At 34.0% G+C, this 23,612-nt stretch overlaps 1 protein-coding gene across 1 annotated transcript in view; it reads left to right on the top strand.

The window, feature by feature from the left end:
- The first annotated feature begins 22,687 nt into the window (after positions 1–22,687).
- Positions 22,688–23,612, top strand: part of Hn (phenylalanine hydroxylase) — a 58,997-nt gene continuing 58,072 nt past the window's right edge. The window contains exon 1 of the mRNA XM_075372716.1: positions 22,688–22,897. Coding sequence (XP_075228831.1) covers positions 22,862–22,897 — 36 coding nt within the window. The 5' untranslated portion in view covers positions 22,688–22,861. The remainder of the gene's footprint in view (positions 22,898–23,612) is intronic.

Genomic DNA, 23,612 nt, shown 5'->3' on the forward strand with positions numbered 1-23,612 from the left:
TCAGCAGTTAACCGCATTTTAACAAACATCACACGACTACCTTGTTCAAAGGTCAATGCTCGACACAGACTGGCAATACTCAAATGTTAAGGCGATAAAAAGTTTTCCCCATTTCAGCTCCAGGCGTACCAACATCCTCCACATTATTTTACCCATCTCACATCAATGCATGCATTTAGTATAGACTGCTGAGTGATGGAGCCTCTTAAAACCACTCTTACTTAACATTCTTATTTAAACACTCTGAACTTATATACGTACTTCTTGTTATGCGGTTTAAAATTTGTAATGTAATTAATTAATAAATTTGATACTGGTTTTTCTTGTGAAGAGATAAGTTATAAATCCGCGTAATAATCTGCTGTTAGAATGCCTAGTGAACCTATTTTGAAAATATTATAGAAATATATTAATTTTTTAAAACGATCAGAACACCAAGAACCCCTGATTGACTAGTCCAGACTCCTTTCTGTGGGGTTACTTAAAAAAAATAGTTTGTAGGAGCAATCGACATACCCCGCAGAAATTGAAGACAACGTTACCGATGGCATCCAAGAAATACACAAGGTACAGCTAACAAGAGCGGCCAGGAACATGGCCAAACGTGTTGACAAGTGCATATAAGTGGATGGACATCATTTTCAACACATGTAAATTATTATGTAAGTGTTTCAATAAACTATTATTTATAGGCTAACTAAATGATAGGGCCTATTCTAAGTTTAACACTAAGTAAACAGATTATATTTATTTTAAAATATGTTATATAGAAAATTCGGTAACCGAATTATTTACTTAAAGTTCTACACATCTTGACCTTACCAAGCGATCCAATAAGACAAACCATTCTTGGTTATTCAGAACGGCGAAGTAAATATATTGGCCAACTGCCACTGCTTATTTTAATAAAACTAGGAATAAAATGCGTTGTGTATAATACCGATTAAATTTTTAAAAATAAGTTTAGATAGAATCGGATTTAATTCAATTCTAAGTTATCGTACTCGCTCCCGCCTGTGTGCGTATGTACGGTCGGTTGGCAAAGCGCTTTTAACAACTGGATAAATATCGATTCCTCTTGACGCCGATGTAGCTGAAGCTAAATAACTCGATCAATAATAACAGGATATAATCAAGGATATTTTAATCTCTAATCTTTTCTTCAATTTCTTTTTAAACAAATATAAAATTTAAAATATATAAATTATATTTATCTTTCTTATTTTTAAATTATATTTATAAACTTTAAATACACTAAAATTTCATTTCATTATCGAAATTTTTATTTTCAAAAAAATGAAGGAAAAGTAAAACAGAAGTGTCCCTTTTTGACTAATTTTCAACCTAATAATCTTAACCCTTATTTAATTTTTACGACCTGCAATTGTTTGTCCTCAAACAATTTGGAATTTTTTTCAAAATTAGTGGGAAACAGAACATTTTTAAAAGTGGAAAACTGTAAGGTTTTCCACTTCTCAAGTTATAAAGAGATATTTCATAATTTTTTTTTTTGTATTAAAAACTGATTTGTTCATTTTCATATACTAAATACAAAATTGTATAACAGTGGAAAATAAACCTTTACGTTCATTTGAAGTGATATTTGTAAACAAAAATGTGTAAATAGATCTTGAATTAAAGCGGGTAAAGTACAGTCACTCGCAAGAAAATGATTAGCCGATAGATTACCTTACCAGCAGCTGACATTATTCGTAACTACATAGTCTATGTTATTAAAGGATTGTTCCAAAATTTTTCTCTTTATAGGTAGTTATTTAAAAGGGTTTTATTTTTCAAATGGAACTTAATCTTCTTCGTAAGAATTATTACTTTTAATTACATTACAGATTTTCTATTTTTTTAGGTATCAAAAAGAACTACCGTGTTTTTTTTTTTTTAATTATAATTAAAAAGCATGATAATTATTATAATTTTTTCCTAATACGTATAAGGATTCCTGAAGAAAGACAGAAATAGTTTTTATATGAAAAGTGGCCGATAAATGAAAAACAGTCGATTAAAAAAATGCTTAAATTTAGCGAAAAAAATGGAGAACATTACTTACAGGATATTTAATACCAGACTGGGATATATTTTTATATTTTTTACGCGTTTAACAGAAGTGTAAATACGAGTTAGGTAAAAAAAATTTTTTTTAGTTTTTCTTTTATATTATAAGGAGTTATAAAAGAAGAGACAGAATTTTAGGCCACATATTAAGGCATCCTGGAATAGTCCCTTTAATATTGCCGGGACATGTAGATGGGAAAAATTGTGCAGGTAAGCTACGTTTTAAATATGTTAAACAGATTGTTAGGGATGTAGAATGTAGGGGGTATACCGAAATGAAATGACTGATACTAGATAGGGAATCTTGGAAAGCTGCATCAAACCAGACAAGTGACTGAAGACAAAAAATAAATAGTAAATTCTCTGATACTACATTTGCTTTAAATATAAAAATTCAAATGAAATAACATCGAAAAAAGAAGGGCCAGAGCTCTGAAGATAAAGAGGTTGCAAAGGAGCCACAAAAATCTCCCAGAGGCAGCAGACAAAAGAAAAATCTGAAAAAGAGGAAGAATCTTAGAGAAGCGATTCTCATTAAAAAGACCTAGGGGAAATCGTATGCCGAAACGCTCAGTCAAATTCGGAAGGGGGTGAATCTGGAGGAGACTGAAGCAGAGGTAGCGGCAATAAGGAAAACTAGGGCGGGAGATGTCCTGATTGAACTCGGCAGCGCTACCAAAGACAAAAAGACCTTAGCGCTGTCCTAAAGTCTGTCCTCGGAGAAGGAGCCGTAGTCCACAGTCTGGAACCGAGGGAGACCCTCGAAATCCGAGATCTAGACTGTGTCACAGAGAAGGAGGACGTGGAAGCAGCACTGAGAAGAGAGCTCGGAGATATAGGAGACTGCCGAGTTAGTGTTACCAGTGCTAATTCCAGGGGGCAGAAAGCAGCATTAATACAAATTGGAGAGAAGGCTGCTTCCAGACTACTCAGCCAATCCAAGATAAGGATTAGCTGGTTGTACTGTCAAATCAGACCCAGGGCACAGGTCCCACGGTGTTTCAGGTGCCATGGGTATGGGCATCTGGCTCGTGGATGCAAGGGGCCTGACAGAAGCCGGCTCTGCCATAAGTGCGGGTTAGGGGAGCACAAGGCTAAGGAGTGTTCGGCCCCCCTTCGGTGCATGCTCTGCCAAGAAAAAGCGGTGAACGCTTCGCAGCTGGCTCACGTACCTGGAACAAGGGAGTGTCAGGTCTTCCGGGCAGCCCTGGAGCAGGCGAAGAGAAGGCTCCGTTAAAATGTTGAACATAATACAGGCCAACCTTAACAGGAGCCGGCTAGCTGATGACTTGCTGCTGCAGCTAGCCAGAGACAAGGAGGTCGATTTGGTGCTGATCAGCGAGCAGTACCGGGACCGTGACGACTCCCAATGGTTCCGAGACTCGCTCGGGACTGCCGCGATATGGATTCCGTATCGCAGCAGAGCCCAAGTTCGGAGGCACGGCGCAGGCGAGGGTTTCGTTTGGATCTGCTGCGGTGAAGTGACGATTTTTAGCTGTTACCTCACCCCAAATGATTCGAGAGCGGACTTTCGCCGGAAAGTTGACGCGCTGGAGGATGTCATCCTCGCTGCCGCTGGTGAGATGGTGGTAGCTGGGGACTTCAACTCCAGGGCAGTAGACTGGGGTATGGCGCATACCAACTCCAGAGGGAAATACATTCTGGACATGGCGGCACGTACTGGGCACGGGATTCTCAATACAGGGAACTCGACGACGTTCCGCCGCCCAGGATATTTGGAAACCATTCCTGATATTTCCCTCGCCTCCGAAGAGTTGGTCACGCTCGTCCAGGACTGGAGAGTCCTCGAGGATTATACCGGTAGCGACCACCAATACATCTCATTTAGAGTCCTAGATGGTACACGAGAGCGCCCGGGGCCCCCACGGCAGGCGAACAGATATAACATCAACAAAATCGACGAGAATAAATTCAACAAAAAGATCTCCTCAGGGGTGGTAGCCCCTGAAAACTTCGCCAACGGGGGGACGCTGGCGCTGAAGCCGTAGTTGCTGCGACTATGCGGCTGATCGCTTCTGCATGCGACGCCTCCATGCCCCACGGGGGGCCGAGGCACCAGAAGCGACCCGTGTACTGGTGGATACCGGAGATTGCGGGGTTGCGCCGGGAGTGTCTTCGACTAAGACGAGTGGCGCAACGTGCGAGGAATCGCATAGACGCGAACGCCAGGTCAGCCGAGTATAAGACGGCAAAGAAGCGGCTCCGTCGAGCCATCAACGTGAGCAAGGCACGCTGCTGGAGAGAACTGACGGAGACCGTGGATGCAGACCCTTGGGGGCTAGGTTACATGATAGTAACTCGGCGATTGGGGGTCTCGCGGTCAACAGCTCCACTAGACGAAGATAAAGCGGAACACGTCGTTAAGACGTTGTTCCCGGCGCACTCGGTCCGTGCCGAGCGGGACTTCAGCGACATGGGCGACTTCCCGCTCTTCTCGATGGAGGAATTGGAAGGAGTCCTACGGTCGCTGAAATGCAAAAAAGCCCCTGGTCCCGACGGTATACCGGCCGAGGTACTGAAACTAGTGGGGCGCTGCAGGCCCGTCTTCTACTAGACATGTATAATGCATGTCTGAAGGCTGGGTCTTTTAGCGCCAGGTGGAAGACCGCGCGTCTAGTGCTAATTCCCAAAGGAAAAGAAAACCCAGAGTCGCCGTCCTCCTACCGCCCATTGTGTATGCTTGACACAGCTGGGAAGGTATTGGAGAAGCTGTTAAAGAAAAGACTGATTACGGCGATGAATCAGGCAGGTGGCCTGTCACCTAACCAGTACGGTTTCCGGCAGGGTCGGTCGACCCTAGACGCAATTCAGGAGGTTGTTGTGGCAGTGCGGCGAGCAGAGGATCACAATCATTTTTCGCGACGTGTGGTCCTTCTCGTTACGTTGGACGTAAAAAACGCGTTCAACTCCGCACGGTGGAGCGATATGATTCGGGCCCTAGAGCACTCGTTCCATGTGCCTCAATACCTTCTGAGAATGGTAGACGCATACCTGAGGAACTGCGGTCTCATTTACGAAACCGCAGCAGGCTGGCAGACTGGCTACGATCACGTCAGGGGCGGCGCAGGGGTCGATTCTCGGCCCCGACCTTTGGAACGCCGTCTACGATGGCTTGCTGAGGCTGGAGATGCCTGAAGAATCTGCCTTGGTTGGGTACGCTGACGACGTTTCGCTACTTGTCGCAGACCGCGACGTGGAGCGCGCCCAACTGAGGCTCAGTCGGGCCATGCACAGAGTCGGTGCCTGGCTGGACGATCATGGATTGTCTCTAGCTCTCAGCAAAACGGAGATCGTAGTTCTCACGAAGAAACGTATCGACACCCTTCTTTCCCTGCGGGTCGGGGTAGAGGTTGTCGAGACCAAGCCGGCCGCAAAGTACCTCGGTATGATGATTGACCGGAAACTCAGCTTTGCTGAGCAGCTTCGTACAGCCGCCGACAAAGCTGCGAGAGCCGTAACTGCTCTCAGCCGGCTTATGGCGAATGTCGGCGGACCGAAGGCCAGCAGACGGCGATTGCTGATGTCCACGGTACATTCCATCCTGCTATACGGGTCGGAAGTGTGGGCCCAGGCATTAAGAGTTGCGAGAAACTGGAAGCGGCTCGCGCAGGTGCAAAGCACCGCAGCCTTGCGAGTCGCTTCCGCGTATCGGACGGTCTCCGAGCCTGCAGTACTTGTGGTCGCCGGCGTCATACCCATTGCTACTTTAGCAAGGGAGCGCCATGCGATCTACAGGAGGCGAAGACCGGGTGACCATCGCCAACGAGGAATGCACTCGCACATTCCTCGCATGGCAAGAGACCTGGGACCACGAGACCAGAGGACGATGGACCGCAAGGCTTATTCCTCTGGTCAGACCGTGGACGGAGCGACGGCATGGAGAAGTGGAGTACTACATGACCCAATTTTTAACGGGTCACGGGTACTTCCGCGCTTACCTCTATGTCATAGGGAAAGCGCCGTCCCCCGACTGCCTGTATTGTCCCGGTGTACGGGACGACGCTGAGCACACATTTTTCAAATGTGCTCGGTGGGCGGCAGATCGAGGGACACTAGAGGCGGATCACGGGGCACTGAGTCCCCGCAACGTGGTTGCGATGATGCTCCGTGACCTGGGCAGCTGGGAAAGCGTAGCCCGATTCGTCGGCAACATACTCAGGGCCAAAAAGGTTGACCTGGACAGTCCTGAAAATTAGGTAGCACCTACTAACAGGCTAGTATAGGAGGACTCGACCAGAAGTAATGTGTTAAACGGTTCCGGGTCGAGCCCTGGTAGAAAGGGGGGTGGTTTTAGTCGGTAGTCCGCTGATGGTGATTGGATAATACCATCAGCGGGAGCCCGACACTCCGTGCGTAAATGCATTTCCACCTCCCTCCTCAAAGAAAAAAAAAAAAAAAAAATCCTGAATTATGTGTATTTTTAATTATGTGTACATGTTTATCTGTAATCTTGTATTTATGCAAAGACATATAATAATATAATTGTGTAACATAATTAAAACACCAGTTAAACTCTTATTTTTATGAACTAATGATTAAATTTTGCATTTTTAATTTATATTTAATGTATATATATTTTTTTTTTTTATGTACTATTATGTAATATACAAAGGCTATAGTTAGCTGTCCTATTGCACAAAAAATACAAACAAATAAATAAATAAATAAATTATTATTATTATTATTATCATTATTATTATTCATTAAATAAATGCAGAAATAATTTAAAACATCTAAATGCTAATTTTATACTTCTGAATATAAAATGTATTCATCACATGATTCATTATTAAAACAAATGGATTTATAGTTTCATGTTTATTTTTTCAATTCAATTCAATTTTAACGCGATATTGTAACAATAATATTAAAAAATTATAATAATAACATCTTTATTACAAAAAACTACAGCAGGAGAATATTTTATTCTGTTAAAATAAAAAACTTGTAATATTCTTTTGTTTTTTTTTTTTAATAAAGAATCTTTGCGTAATAAATGTATAAAATAATATATAATTTAAGAAAAAATTAATTTTTGTGGTTTAAAAGAAAACTGATTGTCTGATTCCGTAATTAGAAATAATGTTATTTTTTATTGAGGAATGAGAAACGGATTGCAGATAGAATATCCCTTTCATTGGTAAAATTGGGACAATAGTACCCCAAAATTAAAATCTTGCTTAACAGCAGATTGCCCAAATGATTTGAAAAAATCAAATTATCGTAATAATTACGAAATGGCAAAATTGTATGTTGTTCGTGAATTGTTAAAATTAGTAAGCTTCTTTTTGTAATCCGCTGTATTTATATGCAAAATTCAGTAATTGGATGCGACACAAAATTAGAAAACGGATCGAGGTTTTGATAAGAAAGCCTAATCTTGTTCTCGGGTGATTTCAGTAACTGGAGATAAAATAAAGTTCCTGTAGGATATACTTGAACTAGTCGATGTAAAAATCGTTGAATTAGTAACGCGCTACTACTGTTCTGCTTAAATGTATCGTGCTACAAATTTATTTTTTCTCAGAACCACCTGAGAAAAGCTCAAGCTTACTTAAGAAAAATGCTTACTCATTCTCAGAATTTTACGGCTTGTATCAAACTGAACTAGTATATAACTCATCATTCAGATTTCCATTTGAGGATTAAACCTCCTCTTCTAATACTTATTAAAAAATTTGATGTGAACACTACATGACTTCATTGTACGCCTATTAGATTACATAAATACATTTTTTCTGCACTTCATTTAAACTTATTTCATTTGAAAGTGCGATATGATCCTCTAATTCTTAAATAAAGTGGACAGTTACACAATTGCATTGTGGTGGACACCACATGCATCACATTTTTTTGTGGTGTCCATATCAACATTTTATGTTAGTTTATATATTAATTTTATTTCCCGTCTCTCAAGTAGTTATCTGGTGTATATGAGAACGTATCGGATCAATAACCACGCACACATTGGTTTGAGTCCGACTTCATATATATATATTTTTTTTTTTTCTTTTTAATTTAAATATATTGAATTATTAATAATTATTATATTACGTAAAACTGTTTGAATTAAAATACAAAGTACATAAAATTTTATTTCTTTAATAGATATCACTATAATATCACAATTTCTCTATAATATCTTCTGATGTTTTTTTTTTTTTTTTTTTTGTATTGTTATTATCGAATTATTATTTCTTGTTAAAAAATGCCTTACAATCAGAAGTTAATAATTATTAATAAATCAATATATTTAAATAAAAAGTATAAAAAAAAAAATCTATATGAATAGTATACGAAGTCGGATTCGAACCGATGTGCCTTCCCATTGTAAGATCCAAATATTTTATTAATTAAAATTTTATTTGTCTATAATTCTGGAACCAAAGAAAATAAGTACCACTGACATATCGTTGAAAAGTTTTTAACTAGGGCTTAATACTGCAGTTAAGAAAAATTCCAAAATCCAAATTTATTTAGAGTTCTGACTGTATACGCATTTCTGGCCCAGTCGATTGCAATCAAAAGGGAAGTGCATAACTAGATGTTACAACAATCCTAAATCCAAAATTTCAACATTGTACGGCTAATCGCTTTTGTATTATGGGAGATACATACGTACGTACAGACGTCACGCAGAAACTAGTCAAAATGGATTCATGATGGTCAAAAAGGATATTTCCGTTGATATCTAAAAACGGAAATTTTTTGAAATTATAATACTTGCTTTACTTCGTACAAGGAAGTAAAAAAATTAAATAACTTTTTGAATATTTTGCTAAGAAAATCCAAAAATAATACGACGATTAATTCTAAATGATAATTTTCAATTAATATTAAATAATCAAATGTTTCATCAAATTTGTTTGATATGGACACCAAATGACTTCCTTGTACGTCTATTAAACTGAATATACATATTTTAAAAAAAGAACATTAAATTCTATTTCACTAAAAACTTCTGATTTTTATTCTTTTTTTTTTAATTGTTACTATTGAATATTTAGTCATTCTAATTTTTTTTTACAATCAGAGGATAATAATTATTAATAAATTAATATATTTAAATTAAAAAAAAGGAAATAAAGTCACATTCGAACCGACGTGCCTTTTTTGGACACTTTTGGTCCCGTCGATTGCAATCAAAACAGCAGGTGCATAACTAGATTACTGCAGTCCTAAATCCAAAATTTCAACAGTCTACGACTAAGTTATGTGAGATGCATACGTACGTACGTACATACATACATACTGTTACTACATATATGCCTAACTTAATATCGGTGGACGGCAACGGCAGGAGATCAGATTTCAGCGGGACGCGCTGGTACAGCGTCACTCCCCCCCCCCAACCCCCCCACCATCCCCCGCCAAGATGACCGCGCAGTTCTCCCCCCATAGCAGCGCTGCGGCCACACCACTCTCAGGCTCCAATAAAGGAGCGTGCACGGGAGTGAATTTTTAATTCATCTTCGACCACCACCTGGAAAAGACCAACAAGAAGAAGATGGAGGAAGACAGAAGTTCCCTGGCGCTTCAATCCCGGCCCGATGTCAACATCCCCGCCAGAACAGCAGGCTGGCCGGCTCTCCAAGAGAGTCCTGGACGCGGACGCTACCTTCCCGCTCCAGCTCGCCGAGCTTCAATCACCCTGGCCGGTGGACTCAGCAGCAGGAGCCGGCCCAGCGTGGGGTCCCTTTGTGAGAACCGCCGACCCGACACTGTGGGGATCTGGGAGCCACCAGTGCCACGCTGTAGTTGGGACCTAACTGCCGCTGAGGGGAAACCCGGTCTGATTTCAGTGGACGAGACGCATCTCCCCTACTTCGTCGCATACAGTTTCCTGACCCAACAGCTCTTCTCAGAGCTAACCCAAAAAACGGCCCTTTTCAGGGCCACCACAAGGTTATAAATTACGAGCCGTCGAAGCCATTCGACAACAGCCCTTCTCAGGGCTACTACAAGGTCATTAAGTGCCACGTGCCGTGGAAGCCATTCAGCGACAATATCCGAATAATGGAATGTTTCTTGTATCGGTTTAAAATTATAAGGTAGCATTTTTCTGTTAAGTTTCAGTCTTTTTTTCTTTTTTTTTTTTAATATAAGTCAAATTTTTTAAACTCTTCTTTAGTTTAGCATTAAATTCTCTAAACATTTAGTTGCAAATTTATTTTTTATATTAGTTTTTTTAAAGTTATTATACATCAGATAAAAAAATTGTGTTTTGCAACACCAATTTTTTTTTTTAATTTTACAATATTTTTTACTAAAAGTATTAGATATAACTCTAGGACCTGTTTCATTCAGTTTGTTGAATGAAAAACCTCACAAAACCATCGAATTATCTCTTAACTGATATTCTTTTTGTTTCTTCGCGTGACACTTAGTATATAAAAAATATTAACTGTAACTAACTTCAAGTTATAATTGCTAGATATATTGTTAATCAGCTTTTTCACTTCCAGGAAATTCATCATAATACGTATCTAGAATATTAAACTGTTTACAAACACAATCGTAATAAAAAATATCATCGATTGAAACAAACAAGTCGCTTACGTTTTATTAAATGAAAAACGAAGACGTAGAACTGTATTTGTGGATATAGTAAATAAGTACTAAAATAAACATGTTTATAAAATTACTACGTAGTATTAATCTGTATAATGTATAGTTACTTATCGATCGCAATCCAATATTAATTTATTTACGAAAAAAATGTAACTACAAAAATACTCAAATCTCTTTTTTAACACTTTTAATATAGTTTAGGATGTAACCGATTTCGGATATCATACATATGAATATATGGTTACATCATTAACAAAAATAATATTTCTCTTTTTTCACATTTTCTTTCTTTCTCTCTCTTTTTATAATTTGCTTTAATTTCTTTGATTAAGCAGTTAATTTTAATATTCAACCGTTGTTTACTGTCATAGCGATTAACATTAAAATCAAAGTCATTAATATCGATTTTTGCTTTTTTGTTGTTATATTACGTAACTTCGGGAATATATTGCTATCGACCAGAACAATCCACTTTGATTTTTTTTATAAATCCTTATAGAAAATTACAAAAATTTCATTAAATGTTTTTTCCATCCCGTTGTTAATTCAAACATAAAAGCTGTTATGTTAACATTTAAACCGTACTAATTTATGGGCGGACATGACACGACACAAAATCATTCCCAAAAATGGCGTAACGATTCCCAAGAATAAAAAATATCATCCCAATCTTACTAAGAGGAGTGAGGAATGAAGCGGATTCCCGCTAATTTCTTCACCGATCGAAAAATATTGTTCCAGTATATCAGTCTGTCAACTCTATCCAAATTTATGTGATATTGTCTTCATGAACATCTTCATACTGTCCATCATAAGGAATGACAGTGTAGTGTATTATTGTAGAGTGTATTATTACACACAAAGTAAGCAACCTTGATTAATCCCTATTCTCTCTTAGATTTTTACATGTATCTAAATTGAAATGATAAAAACAACAAGCTGATGAACCTCTTTCTGTGGAAAGTATATATACATACGTATTTATACTCTGTCTCATTTGCGTAAGCGGAGGGAACTATTTATGTACTTTAATAGTGTGATAAAAATACATAGTTCACTGCAAAAAACGAGAACCGAAGTAATATATTTCCTTTCCTGGTCGCTATTTTGAAACCAATCGAGGGAAATTTTTTTTAATTTCTTAACTACATAATAAACTCTGTCTTTAAATATACTTAAAAACTATCTTTTCTCTAGTAATAAAACTAAACTAAAAAAGTTACCAAAATCTCTGGGATTACAGTATTGGAAAACAATCGTAAGACAGGGTACTTTTATTGTATAACTGCTATATTTTATTTTATTTTTATTTTTTTCAAATAAATTGGACTCAGAAATAATCCGATAAAATCGACAATGTTCAGTGAGGGATAAAGCTGTTATTCTTTTCTATTGAATAGTTTGTAAGGTATATTTTTCAATAACAAGTTATTCTTTCAAGACGACTACTATAGCATTTTTTAATCACTCCTTACCGATACGACAATATTATTATCGATATTTACAACATTATGGCAACTCGTATGGTTTTAGTAATGTTATTAATTTATAAATCAATAAAAGCAATTAATAATTTAAGTTATGACGACTAAACTTCGATCTGTCGATCTTTACATGAAAAATCCAGCATTTTGTCGCTGCTTTACCTTAATATCCCAACTAAAGAGAAGATTTAATCTGAATTATAACCTTTTATTTGAGTATTATCCTTTTAAAACAGTTTTTGTCTTTCTTACTTAAGATTGATTGACAAATAAATAATTTTTTTTATTCTGATCGGTACATAATAATAAATTATATAGATCACATCAGGAATGGGTATCTACCCGTTCCTGATGTGACCCATATACAAAAAAAGGAACCTACCCAGCATTTTTCTTAATGGATCAAGTAAAACCTTGTTCAGTGCAAAATCACAAAATAAACAATTAATTATAAAATAAAATCCAGACGATTAAAGTTCTTATTAATTATTTAAAATATAAGCGTATGAAAAAATGTTTAGGTAAATAAAAATTAAGATGTTTAATATTAAAAAATAACTCAAAAAATATAAGGCGTTAATGAAAATTATTTTAGGTAAATACCGAAACCCACCGGGTTAGTCTAGTGGTGAACGTCTTTTCAAATCGGCTGATTTCGAAGTCGAGAGTTCTAAGGTTCATATCTTACTAAAGGCAGCCACTTTTCTACGGTCCTATTTAAAAGAAAGAAAAACTATCTCTTAACTGTTTCAGTGATTAAGCAATTTAATTAAATCTACATAATGTGAGAATATTTTATGTTTGTACAAAATAAATGTGAAATTTTTTAATCCTTTGTTTAACTTTTTCATTATTTAGTTTGAAAATTTTTACTTTAAAATATAAGATTCCCATCAATTGATAAATAATAATTAACAAGACTTAAAACTTTCGTTAATCTAATTTTAATCTTACGATGATTTCATTCGGTACACCAGTTTAGAAACAAGGAAGTATTTAATCCAAAATAGTTTGCTAAAATATGTATAAAAAAAATCAGAGAACTTTTCAGGTTTTCTGCGCTCAAAGAACATAACAAAAACTACTTCTTTAATCGTTTTGTTTCTAATAACCACATGTTAGAACCCTCATTATGCAGAGAAATTCTTTCACTAAAATCTTTTATTAGTAACTAACAGATAATTAACTGCAGACAGAAATTTACAAAGCGTTCCACTGATTATATAAGGTCTTGTGATCGCACGACCGAGGGTCGATAACTGTTGTGCAACGGTAAGAAAATAAAATGCTGTTTCAAAACATATTTAGAAAATACAAGTATAATTTATGCGTAACTAAAACAGTTTATTTATTTAAAATTTTTAGTTCAGATGTTATAGACTAAGATTTTAACAAACAAAATGATCAAATTAACCTGTATTATAAGCGTAAGCTATTTTTATAATTTTATATTATTTTTTTTAAATCCACAAATGTCAACACCAATATTAACTCTTTTTTTTTAATTTCTGTAATTAGTTGCGTGATTTTATTAAGTCGGTTTTGTTTATATTTTTTTTGTACCGGATTATAAATTACATCATTTTGCCTGTACACTGTAATCCAGTTATCGTACAGCCATATAATTTACAGATATTTTTATTTTTTATCTTATTTATATTCTGAGATATAAGAATTTATTTAAAACTGGATAATTTTCTATTCACAACCGGTTTTTATAGATTATATTACAATACTCCTATTTAAGAATTTCCGTTATTTACCTAAAATTAATATTAAGTATTATTAACAATCGTTATTACTACTGTTGATTCCACAACGTGTGAAATCATCTGTTGGTGTTGGACATAACACTTGTCCAAGACCACTGTCATGGATGAGAAAATAGTCGGTTTTTCACAAACGTACCGAAAATTAAATAACACAAGAAATAATGAATACATGTGAGTACAAGTTAATTCAAACTTTATTATTTATTAGATTATTGTCATGAAGGTCATACGGCTTTAACAATCCCATCCAAATCCTAAAAAAGAAGTTGCAAAAGTGTGCTTGAAAGATAGAAAAATTTAATTTCATGATATACATATTTATTTCCAGGTCCGTTAGGGGGTTGATCTGGCTAAATGATTAATAATTTATTTGGTTGCTTATGCTTACATATATTCCACACAATTCCGAGTTGGAGAAGTTGTTCCTTTTGGAATTCTTTTCTTAGGTGGCGGTTTAAAATCTGAAGAATAGTAATAGTTTTCACGCGTATTTGAGCTTATTAATGCCTGAGAAAGTTATCATCAAAAATTGTGAACGGGATAGCTACCGTCACCTAGAAAGGAACTTGAAAGTACTTTTGGGGAGGGTTGTTTGTTTTGTTTCACGATCCCTCTATGTAGATTGTCCCTTTATCATTAGCCACTAAGGAAATTTAACTTCTTTTTTACCCCCATCACTTTCTCTTCAAAAAGAATTTGCCTAGATGCTCATTCGATTCGTACCGGAGACGTAAACACCTTTAAAATTATAACAATTTGGATACTTTTAAAGTTTGTTTTTTGGGTTGGCTTTACCTACTACTTTTTTTATTTAACCTCCGGGTCCGCAATTAAGCAATTTTTTCCGCAAAGGATGAGATGAATGTTTTTGTAGCGTGTGTGAAAAACGCCACGCCTGACCCAGGACCTCCGGGTGAAAGGCCGAGACGCTACCACTCGCGCCACGGAGGCCGACTTTTACCTACTGACCTGATCAGTGACTTTGGTTCCTATGAAGGGGCTGTGCAAAAAGCTTAACCTGGAGATGAGAACCTTATCGATAAAAATTTCCCGATACTACAGGTACGTCGTGAAGCGGGAAAATTTAAAACCGCTATTTAAATAAGTTTTTGTTTTAACATGAATTCGGTTAAGACGAATGACACGCCATTTTAGTTTTTATAAATAACGATCGACAAATGAGCCCCATTACGATCTACGCACTCTTAATCGAAACGTATCCATTATTGACCGTAACCTGACCGGTGTAATGTGTGCGACTTCTTGAATTTTTAATTTTAGTTTACTTAATGTTTCCTGTCGCTCGACAAGCATGTTGCTCTTGAGCAAACCCCAGTCGCAGGTGGACCAATCAGGAGATCTAGCCGACTAAACAATTTCCCTATCTTTGGATGTGATATGGTTTGGCAAAAGTTATCTTGCCGAACCGTGCGGTAATAGAATCTAACTTTGTAGTAATAGACACACGAATTGTATAATTTTTAGCACCGTGTTGCTGAAACCACATAACTCGAACTAATCTTGCCTCAAAAATATTGTGGCTGTGCTTGTGTAACGCGCTGTAGTAACGGTTGTGGCGTTTCCTCGATCGGCTTCAAAAAGAATTATCGAATAATGTCAAATGACGAAACTGCATACCACATTCTAACCTTCGAAGTACGCAACAGTTTCGCATGTAACAGGTTTTCATTGCTCCAACATCGACGATTCTGTTTATTTACGTAGCTGTTCAAGTGAAAATGAGCTTTATCTGATTCAAATATATGGTGGATTAAGCTTTCGCCACAATACAATCCTTCTAACATTTCTTAATGCTCGCCAAAATTCACGCGAGCAACTGTCTTTAATTCCTGAATAATTTGAATTTTATAGGGTTAAAAACGTTACACCTTATGTAAGATTCAGCTGATCGACGGTTCAGTGTAATTCAGTCCTAATGCGTGTTTAATCGCTGAACGTTTTGGACTGGATGTTAAGATAGTTCGAATTCTATCAATGTTTTTTGGCGTTCTAAGATTTTTTATTGCTCCTTTATGATTTAAATTTAATTTGGACCCGGCTGTCTCAAATTTTTCAACCCATAATTACATGAACAGACGGTACCCGCCCATGAAGCCGAATTTTAAACCGATTGCGAAATAACCTTCGTACAGCTGTCGCGGATTCACTGTTTTTTTTTTTATAAAACAATTTAACGCAGAAAGCACGATATGCAGTAGATTACTCTTCCATATTCACTAAATGGCATTAAAAGACTGACAATATGTGATAAAGTTCACCCGAACGTCAATTGAATAACCGAGCTTTTAAATTTGTTCTCTTCACTGACGATCCTTATTTAGAAAAACTTTTTTCTTAGAGTCCGAATAAAATTCCGGACTATTGTCAAATAAAATACCAAAAATGTCCGAGAGCTTAATGCTCTCGAATGGCTACCTTAAAATTATAAATAGCCCAGAGAGATAAACGTTTACCATCAAACACACAAAGAATGACAATCCCTTGATTTGTAAAAAGAAATCATTTAAATACTTTACAGGCCGACAGGTTTTTATGTAGAAAGATATGTTTGAAGTAACGTACAGGGTAAACACTTTCAAGTGGACAGACTGATGCCCAAAAGTATTATTTCACATTTAACATAACAATTCTTCAGTTCCCTAGCCACGATTGAACTCTTTTTAATACCACGACGGTCCCGTAAACGTAGGATCTTATTACAGCTTCATGTACTCCATCGCTTCACAAAGAAGAGCGTATGATGATGCGTCAAATATCATGCAACGTTTTGCATAGTCATACTATACAGTGTATTCTACCATTTTTTTACCCACCTACTGTACGAAACGATCAGTTTCTTCCTCAATCTGTCAATCTTCACCGTTCATTTCCCTCAGCAGAATCTCAGAATTTCCTTAACATGCAGAAACACATTACCAGTCTGTAAAATTTTAAAGTGCCTTTACTAAACTGAGAAGAAATTTGCTTCCATGAAGGTTGTTAATAAAAATATATAACTTTTCCAGTTTTATTTAAATTCCAACTTTTTGAAGCGCACACTAAATTAGGTGTTTGATGGGGGTTGTGTTTTTAATCTGGCAGTAATTTTTAGAAGTTGAAATACTTAAAGTAATGATAAAGTATAAATCATTTTTCAGTTTTTGGTGCGATTTTTTTTTTCAGTCGGTTTTGTATTTTTAATTTTTATTTCCTTTTAAATATGAGTATTCACTAAAAAACACATGGCGAAGCACGGATAATTTGCTAGTTTCACATAAAACTTATTTAATTATTTTTTATTATTTTTTTTTAAATCGCATTGATGATCAAAGAATAATAACTAACACAACAGAGAGAAACAAATGTTTTATTGAATAAAATTAACCTTGTGAAACTCAATTTTTTTCATAAAAAAAAACTTCATTTACAGTCTAAATGCACGCCATTCTTAAATCAAATACGTTGACAAGTAACACGGAATTAGGATAATAGTCTCCTGCTTATACTTATAATGCAATATGTTCTCATAAAAATAAAATAGAAATAAAAGTAATCATTTACAAATCAATAAATAATAATCAATTGTTGAAATATTTATTAAAAATATATTTTCGTTTTATTACATTTATCCATATATAATAAATAGAAATAACTTTAATTCTTTTTTATATATTTTTTTTTTATTATAATCAATATAAAATGATAATCAATACAATTATAATCAATATAATTATATAAAATGTTTCTTAACGTTTACAATATTTTCATTAAATAAATATACATTTTTAATCCATATATATATAAAAATCAATGTTTGTTTGTCCGTCTGTTCCAACTTAACACGAGATCTACCGAACAAATTTGTCTAAAATTTTGTACACCTACACTTTGAAGCCCTGCGGTGAACATAGGCTAATTTTTTTACCCCTCCGACATAACGGTTGCGAGTTATCGGCGTTAAAGTTACTTTTTTCCATTTTGACAACATTGGATTCATTTGTTCGCACGCTTTAAATGTTAAATTTCATGTGATTGATTTTAGTTTGTTTTTTTCAATTCGATGCGGATTCGAGTTCCAATTTTGACGACACTTAACGATTTGGCGTTATCGAGTTATACGTGAAAAAGTTAATTTTTTACAATTTTGACATTTTTGCATTTAAATTTTCAAAATGACTTTGATTTTCAAGAAAAATTTAATTTTTAGCTAACATTTTTTGAAAATGACAATTGATCTAACAGCTAACATTGATCAATTTTGAAAAGGACTGAAGTTTTAACGTACAGTTATTCTTAAGTTTCAATAGATTTAGCGCACATGCGTATGTAATTTTTACGATTCATTCATTTTTAATTTTTTACAGCTGCTTTAAAAACATAAATAAATGCCTGCTTTTGTTTATCATTGTGTGTTACTAATTTAAAGTGTGTAAAGTATTTAACTGCAATCTTTTAAATTCTGTGATTTGAGGGGGGTTTGGGGGCGCAGCCCCCATGTCAGTAAATAAAAAAAAATGGATTTTCTGTTATCAGATAACGTATCTAAATTGCATGAAATTTTTTCTAAAAACATTAAGCTCTTAACTTGGAGTAAAGTTAATAACGTCAAAAATTTTCCAGTTGTAAAAAGAACTTTGGAAATCTGGAAAACCAAAGCGCCGAGCGAAGCGAGGTCTGGCTGGGAGGTCCGGCGAAGCCGGGTTGAGCGGCTAGTTATTTATAAAATTTAAAACAGTCGACTTCAACTTTTTTTTTAACTCTGATTAAAAAAGTTCGAAATTTAACTAGTTTTATGCTCTTTTTCATTACTTTCTATCATTTGCTAATATTTAAACTCATCATCAATATTTTTAATATATTTAGCAATTTCAGTTTAAACTGACTGGATGCGCTACGTAAGATAAACACCTTATACCGAAGAAAAAATAGAATAAGAATTTGTTATTACTCAAATAACCTATAAATTACAAAGAAAGAGGTTAAAACATAATTATTTAACGAATTCTATCGGGAAAAGTAAATTGATCTTATTTGCAAAAAATTCGAACCGTACTGTTTTGTTTTGGAGCATCTTAATCAAGCGCTAAACTTGTCTCATTATTGAATATTTATCATGCGTATACTCCCATCTAAAGAATTCTTAGATAAGATGTCATAACATCATCTTTTGGGACTCCATTGAAAACCCAGAACAAGTTTTCAAGATACAGAAATGGCCTGTCAGATCATTGTTTGGTGCCCATAAAAATGAATCATAAAAATCGATATTTAGTAAATCAAAATGGCTAATTTATCCACGTGTTTATATTTTTTTGTGTTTCCATAATATTATTATATAATTACAGTGATAAACATAATTTTTGTTTCCTAATAAATAAATATATCCTGAAAATTTGAAAGCAATTGGCGGTTGATTGTCGCGTGATGCCAGACAAACAAATTTTTGAGATTATAAATAAAAATGAAATTATATGTTTTATATTTTACAGTAAAACAGAAAAATGAAATGTTTACGATTTTTTTTCCAGGAATGCTTCATCATATCCCTAATACCTTCGTACTAGCCTTCCATGAGGGACAACTAAAAAATGTAAACGGAAAGGATAAAATTATAACAGATCATTTTAAAGGTCGTTGAAAAGTAAAAATGTTGGCATTTAAAACTACAGATTACGAAAACCTAAATCAAATTGTCGGCTACTTAATACTTTTCTTAATTAATTTCAAAAGTATCTTTAAGAAACTGTTCAATAGGAAAACAGTTAAAAAAAATAAAATAAAATCTGCAAACGCTCCTATCTCAAACTACATATTTTTCTGTTTAAGTCCATTACATTAGAAGTGCGGTTTGTCACTTTTGATACTATCTGAGAAAAATATTAAGTAATATTAACTGAAATTTTGGATAGAATTCTCGTACGCCAAAGCTATTTACTTTAATTTTTTTTTAATGTCCTTTAAAATAATACACTACAACCCTCCAATTTCTGTTTAAAATTGTTGAGCTTTCTCACCATGAGGGCTTCTGAGAGCTTGGAGTGGAACGGTTTCCAATCAAAAAATAAATTGTTCGAGAAACAAAAATTTGCTAAATTTCATTCATTTCACTCTTTAACTGTTAAACGTTATTTAACATTTGGCATAATTTGTTAAGATTGTGAAAACGCGCGCGCGCGCGCGCGCACACACACACACACACACACATTCCCTCTCAGACAGACAGACAGACAAAAAGATGGAATTAATAATCAATAAAAAATTATTTTATTATTTTCTTTTTTATTCATTTAGTTGATAATTATTAATTTTAGTAATAAATCATAACTAATTAATATTATTAAATCTAAATTAATAATTTTTTTGTTTTATTATTTTATGTCAAGTAAAAATAATTAAATGATTTCGCATAAGTTATATTACCTAAATTTCTTCTAGCTGTAAGTTCTTAATTAATAACAGAAATTCTTAATCAAACCTTTGAAAAATATTTCCTGTAATTTTCGGGAAAAAAATTAGTTTCGCAATTCAAAAAATCAAACTCTAATAAAGATTTCTAAAAAAGGTTTTTTCTTTAGTTTTATCCCTTAAAACCTTTCAGCTAAAAGAGGAAGGTAACCGTTTAAATTTTTTTTTAATTATTTGAAAGGAACAAAAATTCTTAATAAATTTCATGAGAAATTTCTGTCTTAATAAATTTGTTATATTGAAAGTAGTAAATACCGGACAGTATTTTTCAAAAAAAAGAATGAAGATGCTGAAAATACTTTAAGACAACTTGTGATTTCATTCAGGAATAAAATAAATTCGTCATTTTTAAATCGCTGGACCGTTCTCGATTCACGTTCGAGTAGACACACATGAATAAAACGAGCTAATTAGTTTTAGTTTTGTACGAGTATAATATGAACCGATGCTAACATTAACATTTTCAAGTTACTTCAAAACAGGAAGAAGTTCTTAACTTACATCGATTATATATTTTAAATATGTTTCCCGGCCTTATGCATCACCAAATACAACTATTCGTTGATTCATATTATCGTAGACTATATTATTTTTATTTTATAGAATCAGTTTCTACGGTACTCCCGCTTTTTTTTTTGGGGTTCGTCTAAATAAACATTTGAGATAATTTTCATTCTTTTGTCACTATATTGCTAAGAACTATGTGAAATGCAATGATATGTTATTTGAAACCAAAAATATTCAAGTATTTTCGCGCAAAAATTCTAAATAATTAGTGGAAAAATTTACTTCTACAAGTTAGAATCTTAGTTCATGCTAAGTAGCTGCCTTTATTTATTTCGTTTCTCTGCATTAAGTTTCTTATTTTTTTCATAATTTAAATGTCTGACCTTTTCATCTCTTTCAAACCTGTTTTAATATACGCAACGATTTTTGTAAGAATATCTAAATTTTAAATAAAAATAAAACCAACTTTTTGAAAGAAAAAATCTACTTAAAAAATTCGTCTTACAAATAAATATTAATAATTTTTCAATTCTTTTTTAATTTTTGTTTTTCTTCTTAAAATCGGCTTAAAATAAAATGTAAGTAAATATTTGTTTTTATTTTCAATTTTGGATTGTCTTCTTAAAAGAGGATTTTTTTTAAAAAACTTGAAAAGATATTTTTTACTTTTTATGATAGATATTTTATTTAAAAGTCGGTAATATTTATTAATCTACTTTTTCAACGTTGTCATGTAAAATTATTTGCTGTGTAATTAAACAAGTAATAAACGATTAAATTAAAAAACAATTACTATTTACGGAAATCTATTTTTTCCAACTCTTTAGCGCTTTCGATTGTGAGACGTCATCAGAACATAAATAAAGTAAATAAAATTAAAAAAAAAGAATAGTACGTTTATTAAAAATTAATTACAATATTGCATGTTAATGCGTCGACATTTGGTTAATATATGTATAGTTTACATTATATTGTTATTTTAAATTAAAAGGTAAACATAACTAGAGAATACTTGGAGTCAGATAGTTTGCTAAAGATTGGATGTCAAAATCGTGGTGAATTTTAAACGTGAATTACATAAAAGATTACGTATGACCAAAACAAAATGTTATATTTAAACAAAGAAAGGTGTAGTGATTGAAGAAAGAAATGATAAAGAGATGCGGTATGATGAAAACGTCGGAGAAGAAATGATTCTTGGACCGATAAAGGTGAAAAACAGTAGCTAGAAGCCCAACTCCCGAATAAAATTTGGAAGAGGGAATTCTATTATCGCGACTATTATACTTTAACGTTTTAAATGTTTCAATTCATTTATTAAAGTATTACCAGTACAAATACTATATTAAAAAAATATAACGCTATCTGAAAATCTGATCGATTAAAAAATAACAATTTAATTTACAACATTTTATAAGCGATAAAAGGAGTATTATCGATTATACAGATAGATTAGATAGCGTTAATATTAATCGCATACAAACACATACACATATACACATACAAGAATTACGTGAAGAGAATTAAGATTAATTCAATTCACCTGTCACGATCATTTTGAGGGAAGTATAAAATCTGGAGGGAAGGGTGAAGGGATGTCGTCTTAAAGAAGTGGCTGACCTTGTTCAAAGTAATGCAGGTAACCGCGTACAAATGAAATAAAAGTTCCTGTAACTGCAGTCTATATAGGCTTATAACAAGTTTTCTGTCCAGTGTCCAATCGAATAAGAGTATGACGTAACTATAAACGACTATTGCAAACTTTATTATCGAAAGACATAATTCTATTTTATACACGCGTGCGAGTGAGAAAGACTGTGATTTGACGATCAAGCAGTGGGGGTTGACAATATATAATCTTGTACCGCAATCTTAGTCAAAGTATTTTTGTGATTATACAAGTTACTTCTGATTTTCATTTGTTTTATCGTTATTTTCTCGTTCGAGTACGTAAAGATATATTTATAAATTATGGGCTACGGAGAAGGTGTTGCCCATGCTGAAGATGTAGGTATATTATATTTTACATTATGGAATAATTTAATATACGTATATTAATGATAACGAGGATGAAAAAATAATTCGATATTTTTTTATACGTATTATTTAGAATTACTAAAATATTATTTTACTTAAATTTAATACGGTACAATTTTTAATCTTGTAAATATTAATTACTACTCCAAATTTACCGTATCTGTTGAATAAGGAATAGGAAAATTATTAGCAAAAAATAATTTAAAAAACTATTATTTCTTATCGCTTAGTTCCGTAGTGAGGTCTCTAATTTTTATCCGGAAGGAGCTAATCTCCAACACCGGTTAGGTTTACTATTTTTTTCCCGTTTCAAATTCATCTTTTACATTAAAAATGTAGGATATTAATTACTAGGCGTCAGCCGGTAGTTAACAATATAAATAAATATTAATTTTTCTTCCCCTCCCCTAAAAAGAATGATAACAATAATAGTAATAAATAAAAAAGGAACAGAAAAAAGAGGAAAAAACTGATTTATAAACATCTGATCTACAGATTTTATTATACTACTTTTTATTTTTCTTACAAAAGATACAATTTATGGTGGTAACCTTTTATTTATAATTTTATTTTATTTTTTAACATTTGAATAATATAACAAACCGCCAGAATTACATTAATTTATGTTTAACGGATAGTCTGTGAAAATATCACGAAACCGAGGGAAAGAATGTTATTTTCTGTT

The sequence above is a fragment of the Lycorma delicatula genome, chromosome 8 (assembly GCF_047948215.1).
Source record: "Lycorma delicatula isolate Av1 chromosome 8, ASM4794821v1, whole genome shotgun sequence".
In the NCBI taxonomy this organism is placed as follows: Eukaryota; Metazoa; Arthropoda; class Insecta; order Hemiptera; family Fulgoridae; genus Lycorma; species Lycorma delicatula.